Source organism: Macaca fascicularis, chromosome 9, assembly GCF_037993035.2.
Source record: "Macaca fascicularis isolate 582-1 chromosome 9, T2T-MFA8v1.1".
NCBI lineage: Eukaryota > Metazoa > Chordata > Mammalia > Primates > Cercopithecidae > Macaca > Macaca fascicularis.
In genome coordinates this window covers 17,807,676-17,820,493 of record NC_088383.1, presented here as the reverse complement: position 1 = coordinate 17,820,493, position 12,818 = coordinate 17,807,676, and the positions used below count along the sequence as shown (strand labels likewise).

General features: G+C 38.7%; 1 protein-coding gene across 1 annotated transcript in view; it reads left to right on the top strand.

Annotated features, from left to right (window-relative positions):
- CUBN (cubilin) overlaps positions 1 to 12,818 on the top strand; it is a 314,813-nt gene that overhangs the window by 210,932 nt on the left and 91,063 nt on the right. Inside the window, exons 41-45 of the mRNA XM_005564724.5 lie at positions 1,848 to 1,994; positions 4,323 to 4,513; positions 4,674 to 4,857; positions 9,965 to 10,139; positions 11,309 to 11,487. Of these exons, the coding sequence (XP_005564781.3) occupies positions 1,848 to 1,994; positions 4,323 to 4,513; positions 4,674 to 4,857; positions 9,965 to 10,139; positions 11,309 to 11,487 (876 nt within the window). The remainder of the gene's footprint in view (positions 1 to 1,847; positions 1,995 to 4,322; positions 4,514 to 4,673; positions 4,858 to 9,964; positions 10,140 to 11,308; positions 11,488 to 12,818) is intronic.

Here is a 12,818-nt window from a genome sequence, read left to right as displayed (position 1 = left end):
TAGTGCTAGCCTTTACCGTTCTTTGACTTGCCCTCCTCTTTAAAGATTAGGCTCAATCTTTATGCAATCTATATGTTGAGGTTTTTGAAGGCTCCAGAAATACCCCAGTACTCAGTATGAAGACTGAAGGGGTTGGGGGTGGAGCATGTAACAAACCATCTGTGATTTTTGGGTTATCTTCTCACTAATGAGTAGGCTAATCAACAAGCAGTTATTTTGAGATAAGCATCGTTTCACCAGATGATCTGGAGTGAATTTTAGAAAAGAAATAAAAATCAGTAGATTCAACTCAGTTTCATCCAGTGATAAAATATACACGTGAACTAATGACATATAATAAACTTCAAAATTTTGTAGTACAGGTAATCAGAGAATAAGTCAACAAAAAATAATATTGGGTGAAATGTATAGCAAAATAGCATGATGAAGTGCACTTACTATAAATGCAAAGGAAGTTTAAGAGGTAGACTTTTGAACTGTAAAGAACGCAAAAGTTTCCAGAGATCAGAAACCCTCCAAAGAATGCCATTTCAAGCATTTTGTATTTATAACTCTGCCGTTACATTTGTAATCACAAGAATAGAAAATAACTTATTTTCTAAAGTAGTTAATAATGAGTGAGTTTCAAGTCGTGGTCAGTGCCATGAAGAATCCATGTTGCTGGTTGTATAAAAGGGCATATTTGCTCTTGTCTCATATTCTATTTTTGTTTTTTATAAACTTGGAATTTATTAATTCTCTGCCTTAGGACAAAAGAAAAAGAAAAACAACATATTTTCCCAGCCAAGGAATCCAAGTCTGCTATAATCCCCTTTGTCCATTTTGGTTTCAGCTGGCACAGGGGCTTTGATCAAAGCTTATATCCAAGATAATCAAGATGAAAGGAGACATGAGGTGCCCCTGCTGTCCTTTGTGTCTCTATGGGGGTGGGGCACACTTGCTGGAACTCTTCTCTCACCCTCCACACAAGTGTGTGGTTGTTTTTATGCCAAAACAAACAAAAGCAATGAACAAACACAAATGAAGTTTTGTTTAAAAAAACCCACCCGCGCTGAAGAAAGGGCATGTAAAATTGCATACCTTTTGGTGAATGATATTGTAACATTCGTGTAGGATCTGAGGTCAAAAAAACCAACTTTTTTTTTGTTTACCTACTTGACCTTCAGCAATCGGAATAACTGAGGTCAGAGTCTCTAATCAACACACATATCATCACTGCACCTCCATCACTTCCCAATCCCATATACTCTGATTTCGAGTTTTAGTGACAGGGAGAACTGGTAGCCACTTTTTAGAACGACAGTGGAAACTGTCGAAGAAGTCTTTATCAAAAAGGGTAAAGAACCCAGCATTTTGGGAGGCTGAGGAGGGCGGATCACTTGAGATGAGGAGTTGGAGACCAGCCTGGCCAACATGGTAACACCCCTGCCTCTCCTAAAAGTACAATAATTAGCCAGAAGTGGTGGTGTGCCCCTATAAAACCAGCTACTCAGGAGGCTGAGGCAGGAGAATCGCTTGAACCCGGGAGGCAGAGGTTGCATTAAGCCGAGATTGTGCCCTTGCACTCCAGCCTGGGCAACAGAAGAAGACTTCCTCTCAAAAAAAAAAAAAAAAAAAAAAAAAAAGGAGGTGGGGTGGGGGTAAAGAGAAGGGCAGGAAGCACCATTGCAAGCTGGAGCCAGAATGATATCGCCCCTGAGGGGTCCTTCTTTTTGAGAATCCCCTCATCTCCTAGGAATCCTGATGTTCTGAGAAAAATGTGTGAGCTGCTTTGTCTAAGCAACAAACGATTGTAGAGTAGGTTCTCAAGACTGTGTTTTCACGTTGTTGCCTTTCTTTCAATGTAGGAGACAATAACTTGGCCCAGCAGCTAGCAGTTCTCTGTGGCAGAGAGATCCCTGGGCCCATTCGGTCTACTGGAGAGCACATGTTCATCCGCTTCACCTCGGACTCCAGTGTAACCAGGGCAGGCTTCAATGCATCCTTTCACAAGAGTAATGAGTTCAAATATTTTTTGAATCCCATGTTATCTCATCTCCTCTCTTTTCCTCTCTCTTTCTCTTTTCCTAATACAATTTTTTTTGGGTGCCAGGACACAAAACAAGTCAGAGGACACAGGTCTCTGCCCAGGCTCTGGATGGCTGGCCCCCCTTACGTCAATGCTGAGTCCTGATCCAAAGCACTGGGGCCAAGTCGTACAAAAGTGTGCTGCCTTCAGGTCTCTGGGTGGGGCATCTTCACTGCAAAGGAGGTGTGTGCAGGGAATGCATGAGAGAGAGCTTTAGAGCAATTTTTCAGCCTAGCTGAGAGCTGGAACTAGATAGAGTACAGCCCACATCCATAACTCATCGAAGGAGCAAAACGTCATCATTTATCCTCATAAATTACTTGGTTGAAGTCATCCATTTGAGGGTTGGCAGGAAGAGTTTGTTGCTCTTGAAATATGAATTTGATGAGTCAAAAGCGGGCACCAGGTATGGGATGCCATCATGCACAGTATGATTGAGACTTTTCAAACTTGACATGTGAAGTCCAGTCCAACAGCCTTAAATCCAAACTAAATGAAAGGTAATAAAGTAGTCCATGGAAGAGTGAAAGACTCTCATGTTTTTAATCGAAAAAATAATTTTAAAGTAGATTCTCAATCTAACATTAAAAATTAATCTAGTATTTCCTCCTTGCTTATATATCCCTTTTATAAAGTAGGGAGCAACTGAAGATAAATTGTGTTCCTCATGCTCAAGGGAGGCAGGCTGCATAGTGGCTTAAGAGCATGGGCTTTGGAATTAGACCTAAGATACATTTTCGCCTCTACAATTTAACTAGCTGTGTGAGCTGTCTACCCTTCCTTGCTGATAAGCTTCTAGTCCCTGACAACTGGAGAATTAATGCCTGCTCCTTTCATTCTCTTCCTTCATCTCCTGCCCTCTCATTCTCATGTATATATTAATATCTATTGCAATTCATTATACAGACATACATGTATGTGTATGTATATAGACATACTTGACATATATATACACACATACTTGGCAACTCCTGGTCTAGAATATATTTCAAATTTAACCTGTGAATGGTATAATAGACTTTGGAGACTCAGAAGCGGGGAGGATGGGTGGGGTATGAGGGATAAAAACTACGTATTGGGTGTAATGTATACTAGTCAGGGAACCAGTGCACTAAAATCTCAGACTTCACCAGTATGCAATTCATGCATGTAACCAAAAACTACTTGTACCCCAAGAAGATAGATAGATAGATAGATAGATAGATAGATAGATAGATAGATAGATAGATAAGAAAAAAATTTCACCTTTGAAAGCTGAACACTTTATTCCCACTCTTTTCCACGCCACCACCCCCCAATTCTACACTCTTCACAATCTTAGCAAATGGAAAGTACATTTTTCTCATTAAGTCAAAAATCTTTATGTTATTTTTGACTTTTCTGTTTGTCTCACACTTAACAATCAACAAATCACACTGGTTCTACCCTAACAATGTATCTAGATTCCAACCATGTCTCTCCATTTCTGTTGCTACCAGCCTAGCCCACACACCTATCATCTCTCCTTGGCCTCAGGCAGTCCCCTCCTTATTGGACACTCTGCTCCTGCCCTTCCCTGCCCTCCAACCCTTACAGTCTAAGGACTGCACAGAGAGTGATATTTTCAAACTTAAGTGAGATCATGCCATTCCGATGCCCAAAACCCTTCAGTGTCTTCCTCTTCTTACTCAGAGTAAGTCTTTTCAGTTTCCTGCATGACCTAGCCATGCTACCTTTGGAATCTCTCATTCTGCCTCATCCATTCTGACTCATTCATTCTGACTTCCATCATGTACCTCTAACACATGATACCTTTACACTAACTGAACTGGAATGTTTTCTCCCCCATAACCATCTGGCTTGATCCTTCATTTCATTCATGTCTCTGCGAAGATGTTACTCCAATGATATGGCTTTTATAACTTAACTCTGACAATAAAGTACCCTTCTCCCTCCTCTCATCCATTTTTCTTTATAGAATTTATCACCATCTCACATATTATGTATTTGTTTATTGTATGTCTTTATGAAAGCAGGTAATTTGTCTCGATTACTTCCCTCTATATCCCAGATCTCAACGACCACCACAAACTGAGTAGCCAATAGCACGTGCTCAATTACATGCCTGTTATAATAATCATTTCCTACACTCTGGCTTTATTTTCAAGCATTTTTATTGCCTACACTTTGAAAACCCCCCAAGAAAACTAAGAAAGCATAAAATTCCAGTTACCAATGCTATTTAAATAACCTACCTTTGTTTCTTTGTGGGAAGGCTGTGGTGGATATTTGCATGCGGACAGAGGGATCATCACGTCCCCCAAGTATCCGGAGACTTACCCAGCCAACCTCAACTGTTCTTGGCACGTCCTGGTCCAAAGTGGCCTGACCATTGCTGTCCATTTTGAACAGCCTTTCCAGATTCCAAATGGAGATTCTTCTTGCAACCAGGGGGATTACTTGGTGGTAGGTCTTGCTTGCTACCCTTTCTAATTACATTTTCCGTAGACTTCATTCAGAAAACAAAATGATAATTTTTCTCTCCTGGGACATACATGGATAAGAATTACGTACTCCTCCTTTTGCAATGTAAAGGAGTTGATGCAATTTTAATTTGTCTTTCCAGCTGAGAAATGGTCCTGATATCTATTCTCCACCCTTGGGATCCCCTGGAGGAAATGGTCATTTTTGTGGCAGTCGTGCTTCATCAACTCTGTTCACCTCAGATAATCAAATGTTTGTTCAGTTTATTTCTGATCCTAGTAATGAAGGGCAAGGATTTAAGATCAAATATGAGGCAAAGAGTTTAGGTAAGTATTTTCACTGAGAATTATATCTACTTTTCCTGCAATTGCTTGATCTTCATTGATTAAACAAGTTTGAGAAAAAACATATAAAGTTTTCTTTTCTGAACTAACAGTAATAGAATTCATAAGAATGCCTACTCTCAAGTACTTATTGTATTTGTTACATTCAATATCTCATCGTGACTACTTTTCAAGTAAAGCATCATTATTTCCATTTTAAAAATAAGTAAAATGAGGCTTGGACTTTTCCGAGGCCACAAATCTAATTAGTGATCAAAGTAAAATTTTCCATGAGTATAAGATAAACTATTCTTCTTGATCCCTGAAATTCCTTAGACCTTTCCATTATAAGATGTCTAACTGTAAGTTAATTCTAGTTATAGAAACATTGTAAGAATTACATTTGCCTTATTTTGTAATAATTTGTGTGCTGTTTTAAAGAACACATAATCTTTTGATTCTATTATTACCGATTTAATTACATATTACATGAGATCCTTAATTGCTTGTACTTAATTACACTTGATTATAATTGCATTTAATTCTACTGTAATGATTTGATTCTGGTGACATTTACTTTTTAGTAATGTTTAATTGAATAAATAAATAAATAAGTAGGCTTTACTTTTTAAAAAGGGAATAATGTCAGTAGAAAGTAATATAATAATAAATTTTTGCTTTGTCCCACCAGAAGTTAGATAATATAGATTTCAAAATGATCCTATGACTTGAATCCCAGATTCATATATATATATATATATATATATATATATATATATATATATATATAAAAATGAAATCATATGTTTTATTGCACATTGTATGAGATTTAAAGTCAACATGATTTCTTTGTTTGGGTAAAAGAGATGAGTAAGAGTCTTCACCAACTGACACAGAAAAATAATCGAATAGCTTGAGTAAGGTTCAAAACACCAGGGAAGGAGCAGCTTTGGTCACTTCCCAGTGCATAGAGCTCTGGCACAAGGAGGGAGCTTTAATGCAGCTCGGTGGGCACCTGCACCATTGCTTTCTAAGCTGCGATCTTCTCATCCCTCCCTCTATCGATGCTGAGCTTTGCAGCTGAGTCATGAATGGGCAGTTTTCACTTGGTAGCAAAGCACTTCAAGAGTAGCAGTGTCTTAAGTCTAGTGAGTAGGTGTCAGCCCATCTTACATAACTCTACTTTTCTGTTTTTGTTTATTATAGACTCAGTCTTTTTTTTCTTTCTTAAGACAGGGTCTCTCTCTGTCTCCCAGGCTGGAGTACAGCAGCACGATCTCAGCTCACTGCAACCTCCGCCTCTCAGGCTCAAGTGATTCTCCTGACCCAGCCTCCCTAGTAGCTGGGATTACAGGCATGCACCACCACGCCCAGCTAATTTTTGTATTTTTGGTAAAGATGAGATTTCACCATGTTGCCTAGGCTGGTCTTGAACTCCTGAGCTCAGGTGAGCCACTTGCCTTGGCCTCCAAAGTGCTAAGATTACTGGAGTGAGCCACCGTCCCCAACCAATAGACTCAGTCTTGATTTGTATTTTTAAAGTCAACATTTAGTGGTAATTCAGATACACTAAGTGATACACTAAGGGTGTATTTGACATTGCACCTCTTCTGTTCCTTTGTGGATTCACTGTTCATGCAGTATGGTTATGGCCATTACTTCCTCCCTGTCTTTCTTAAAGCTTATTATGACTGCTGTTAACATCAGACTTAAAAGTCTGAATTTCACAACCTCTTGTTGGCAACCTGAAACAACAGCATCACTCTTAGTTCTCTCTACTTAACCAACTCAACCATGTTCCATAACTATAGCCATCCTCCTACTTCCCACATCTATCTGGCTATCTTCCCACCATATCTACTTCCATGCCACTCCCATTTCTCAGCCTTTAACCTAGGTCCTTTTGTGAACATTTTTTGACATCAAATCACCTAGTTTTATACCATTTTTCTCCAGAGACGCTCCTTTGCTATGGTTGATTGAGATTTCTAGGACCCTGTGGTAGATGCCTTTTATTCTCACCTGATTAATAGGCCTATTGATTAATTAATCAAACATTTACAAGGTGTTTCACATCATGCAAACCACCAAGTTCTGCCAAGGAGTTCACAGTATGGTAGAGGAGACAGACAAGCAAAGGCACAATTAGAACATGATACAGGGCTAGGCATGGTGGTTCATGCCTGTAATCCCAGCACTTTGAGAAGCCAAGGCAGGAAGATCACTTGAGCTTAGGAGTTTTAGACCAGCCTGTGCAACATAGAAAGACCTTCTCTCTACCAAAAAAGTTTTCACAGTAGCTGAACATGGTGGTGCACTTCTGTGGTTTCAGCTACTCAGTAAGCTGAGTTGGGAGGATCACTTGAGCCCAGGAAGTTGAGGCTGCAGTGAGTCATGATCATACCACTGCACTCCAGCCTGGGTGACAAAGCAAGACCCTGTCTCAATGGGAAAAAAAAAAAGAACATGGTATATGATATAATAAGTGCGAGAAAGAGGAATGCACAGAATAGAAACACCTACTTCAGCCCAGGACATCAGAGAGGACTCCAGAGGAAGTAGATGAAGAGATTTGCCAATCAATGATAAAAAGATGTGAGTGCATAGAAAGTCTCAATGTTACAAGTCATATTCAGTAATTTGAAAGAATTCACTAGTGCTAGAGAACAGAGTCAAAAAGAAGTAAACATAATAGTGATGAACCAGGCAGGAATCACTGTGTTCAGGGCCATGGACGCCACCCTAAGTTAGTTAAGATGTTAATCAAAAGGTAATGGGAGGCATTGGAAGATTTTGCTCCAAAGCCTGAACAGTGTGATCATATTACAAACACTAATGTAGCTGCAACACTGAAATCACTGGAGGCAGAACTAAGGCAATGGCAGTAAGAAGGTAGAAGAGAGGGCATATCAAAGATATTATAAATATGGGATTGAGTGAATTTGGAGGTCAGTTGGATGTGAGGCGGGAAGGAAGGGATGGGAGGAGCCTTAGGAGCAGTTGTTAGGTTTTTGGCTGGGTGGATCCATTCATCCCGCAGACATTTATTAAGAACTTTTCATGGGACAGACACTGTATTAGGTCCTGGGGATGTGTCAGTAAACAAACAAAATCCATGTCCTCATGAGGCCTAATTCTAGTGTTAAGATGCAGACAATAAATAATTAAAATATATAAGATGCCATATGGTGAAAAGTATCAAGGAGAAAAATAAGGCAGTAAGGTGGATACAGAGTGTCCTTGGGAAGAGGGCCGATGCTGTCATCAGCAGACTCAGGTATGGAACTCTGGTTGATGAGCAAATGAGAGTGTTCACTTGAGACGTGTTCAGTTTGAAATCTCTGAATTACCTCCATTGGAGATGCCCAGTAAGTGGCTGGAACATAAGTCTGGAGGTCAGAACAGGGGTCTAGACTGAATCTGTAAATACGGGAATAATCAACAGACTGCTTATCGTTTAAGTCATGAGGATGTATGACAGCAATTGGGGGATTATTCAGAGTGAGATGAAAGGCCTACAGGAGGATTCCTGAGGGCCTCCAGCAACGTCAGGGAAGCCCTGGAGAGAGGCGCCCAAGAGCCAGAGGAAGAATGATGCGAGGAGTAAAAGGAGGAGAAGAGCTTGGTGTCACAGAAGCCAAGGGACAAAAATATAAAGAAGGACAGTGTGATCAACCGTGTTAAATGCTGTGGATATAAAGTAAGAACTTAAAAAGTTCTTTGGGCATATAACTGTGAGGTGACTTGGTAGAACATGAGAGCTTTCATAGGGTTGAAGAAGGAAGGGCAAAAAGAGAGAAAGAGAGAGACACAGAGACACACAGAGAGAGAGAGAGAGATTAAATAGGGCAAGATCCTGGAGGTGACAATAGGATGGGAACTTGATCCAGAGATACAGGAAGATAATGTACAGAGGGAAAAATAGAGTGTAGAGATGCAGATGAATTTATTGAGGATAGTAACAAATTAGGGGTAACAAATGGAAGGGATTCTCCTCTGATTTCTTCTACTTTCTTTGTAAAGTGGAGCCTAATGTAATGTGCTTAGAATCAAGAGGAAATGGGGAAAGTCAAGGGTTTAGGGAGTAAAGTTCAAAACAACCGTTGTAGTTTATATGAAAAGTAATGGGTGAATTGCTCGGCGGTGTTGAGATGGGAGAACATATATTTGCAGGGGCATCAATTTCCATGAACGAATGGCTTGAATTGAACACAGCCACAGAGTTGGTATTTTGCAAGGGAAGTTTGAAGGAAAGCAAGGGAGTCAGAGCTCATCAAAGGGATTTGCAATTTAGAGTTTCAGAGATGGGGGAGTTGGAAGTATTGACAGAATTCAGGATGTGACTGTAAGTGGATGAGTGACAGTGGACATAAATGTTGCTAGAGTTGAGCAGATCAAGTATGTGTACGGCTAAGTGATTGGACAGGTTAGTTTCATTGGCATTGTAAGTACTTTTACTCCTATCTGGTTTGTTTGTTGAAAATGCCAAAGAATATTTATTGATAATAGAAAGATATTTTGTGATAATGCTTTGGTTTTTTAGAACAGAAATATTAAAAAGCTCCTTTATCCTCTGGCATAACATGGCTAATAAATTGTCTCATGCCATTGATCTTGTTTCTCAAATGCATCTAGATCCTGAAGAAACATAATGAATGAATGCTCCTAGAGTTGTGCAAAGATATATCTGCTTAGTCTTTTAAATATACCAAGATCATAGCTCTGCATCATTCTTCTGTACTGAATGCTCAGTGGGAGGCTGTAACTGCTAGCATACTTACATGCTTATCGAAGTGGTGGATATTTATTCATGCTTCTGTGATGTTCTGCCCCATGCACCCTGTGCCATAATCATTTGGTTGGCTTTAAGAAAGAATTAAATTTCCAATGAGAATAGATAGATGGTCTGGCAAATTAAAAAGTGTCACACCTGGTAGCTCTCTTGATAGCAAATTGAGAATTTGTTTGCTGGAAAAGAAAATGAGGATCATAATAAATGAAGGGAAATAGAGACAAAATACAGAGAAGTTGACTTTAAAAGATGATTTGTGGCCATTGGTTGCATCCCCTTCACCAGATCATAGACTGATTTAATTGTGTTTGCTGACAGCCTGTGGGGGCAATGTCTACATCCACGATGCTGATTCTGCTGGGTATGTGACCTCCCCCAACCACCCTGATAATTATCCCCCGCACGCTGATTGCATTTGGATCTTAGCGGCTCCACCGGAAACACGCATACAGCTGCAATTTGAAGATCAATTCGATATTGAAGTAACACCCAAGTATGTCACTTCCATTTTCATCTTTTTTCCTACCCAAAGTTAGTATTTTTTAACTGTCATGTCTCAAAACAGTCCATTTCTTTCAGTAGCACATACTGCAAGGAAATCTGGGGGAAAAGGGAAGTGCTTAATGGCTTATGCCTGAAAATACAGTCAGCCAGTCACTCTCCCATCAGCTGAGCAAGTTATGTACATGGATACTATCCCTTGTGACCCTAGACACTTCCTGCAAGGGACACTGAGGGTGGCTACTTGAGATTGATGTTATCCATTCTTCCTCCCACAGGAAATATATCGTGTTTCTGATAGATGAATATTTATTTGCCTAGCCTCATATTCGGTGTCACAAATGATAAAACATCTGTTTAACAAATGGGAATTTGTGTGGTGTGTCACCAGGGGTCACCAGTGTTGGAACAGTACTAAAGCATGCACAGTATAATTTCTCAGTCTTTATTTAATAAGAGCTCTGAAAGGATTACAAAACAGAGAGTAAGTCTTACTATGTTGAAGAGAAAGAAAAACTATATAGATTGTAAAAAAAAAATTTTTTTATCTTTCCTTGAACAAAAGCATGTGTACATTTGCATGAATGCAGCTGTGGTGCAAAACTTGGATATAAGAGCTTGTGTTGCTATTTCTGGCACCGGGTCTAATACTACTCTTCCACTCATGGTGCATTAATTGGCTCATGTGACTTCCTGAAGAAACGTTAGATACATGCTTATCTACGTTTATGGACACAGAAAATTCCAGTTGGGATGCTCCATTAGTCCCAATTACGGAGCTGTTAGAGAATTTATCTTTGTCATGTGAAATGTATCAAATCATTATGTGGAACAAAATACTTGTTTTTTGAAATTCATAGGGACTAATTTGAAAACAACATTTATATTTGTAAAACCAATACAGAATATGGAAGGGAAGTGAATATTCTTGAATGTAGAACATGTAAAACCTGTCTTTTGACCTATTAATAAAAGAATGTGTTATTAGGAAAAATATCATACAGCATTTTAAAGTGACATGGCTTATGCTGATTCTATCATAGTCTTTTATGCTAGGAAACGATGATTTAATAATATCTTCAAAGAAAGTAAGTGAGATTGTCATTATCAAAATAAGGCATTTGACCATGTAAATTTAACAGAATTTTGTTTCCACTTCAGCTGTACTTCCAACTACCTTGAGTTGCGGGATGGAGTGGATTCAGATGCACCAATACTTTCCAAATTTTGTGGGACATCTTTGCCCAGCAGTCAGTGGTCCTCAGGAGAGGTTATGTATTTGAGATTTCGATCTGACAACAGCCCCACACATGTGGGATTCAAGGCCAAGTATTTTATAGGTAATAATTTTTTTGAAACTTTTATTTTAGGTTCAGAGGTACATGTGCAGGTTTGTTATATAGGTAAATTCATGCTTGGAGGTTCGCTGTAGAGATTATTTCATCAGCCAGGTACTAAGCCTATAACCTAATAGTTATTTTTTCTGCTCTTCTCCCTTCTCCCATCCTCCACCCTATCAAATGAAAAAAACATTCCATGCTCATGGATAGGAAGAATCAATATTATTAAAATGGCCATACTCCTCCCCAAAATTTACAGATTCAATGCGATTCCTATCAAACTATTATGTCATTCTTTACAGAACTAGAAAAAACTCTTTTAAAACTCATATGGACCCCCAAAAAGAACCCAAATAACCAAGGCAATCCTAAACAAAAAGAACAAAGCTAGAGGCATCACAATACCTGACTTGAAACTATACTACAGGGCTACAGTAACCAAAACAGCATGGTACTGGTACAAAAATAGACACATGGACCAATAGAATGGAATAGAGAGCTCAGAAATAGGGTCTCACACCTACTGGCATCTGATCTTCAACAAAGCTGACAAAGGCAAGCAGTGGGGAAAAGATCCCTATCCAATAAATGATGCTGGGAGAATTGGCCAGCAGTATGCAGAAGATTGAAACTGGACCCCTTCCATATACCGTATACAAAAATTAATTCAAGATGGAGTAAAGACTTAACTGTAAAACACAAAAGTATAAAAACCCTGGGAAACATTTTTATATTAAATAAAAGAGTTATTATAGAATGAATATGTTAAAACATTTTTTAAAACCATGACTTTTTAAAAATAAGTCTTTCTATTTGCCTAATTTTAAAAATATTTTAATGCTAGAAATAAGTAAGGTGTGTAAATGTTTGAAACCACAGTCATTAGTCAACTTTAATTTCTCTTTTAATTTTCATTTTAAAACATAATCTTAGTAATTTGAATATTTTCTCTAACTTATTTGTGAAGAAATATATGTAGTTAAACTCCTGTTTCTTCAGCTTACTATGAAATACAGTAGTTCTCTCTTATCCATGGTTTCAATGCCCTTGGTAAACAGAGGCCCCAAAATAGGTACACCAAGATATTTTGAGAGACCACATTTACATAACTTTTCTTACAGTATACTGTTATGATTCTTCTATTTTATTATTGTTGTTGTTAATCTCTTATTATGTCTAATTTATACAGTAAACTTTATCATAGGTACATAAATAGAGAAAAAAATAGTCTATATGTCTGTATAGGGTTTGGTACTATCCAAGGTTTTAGGCACTCACTGGGGGTCTTGGAATGTATCCCCCAAGGAAAAGGAAGAACTGCAGTATGTTTA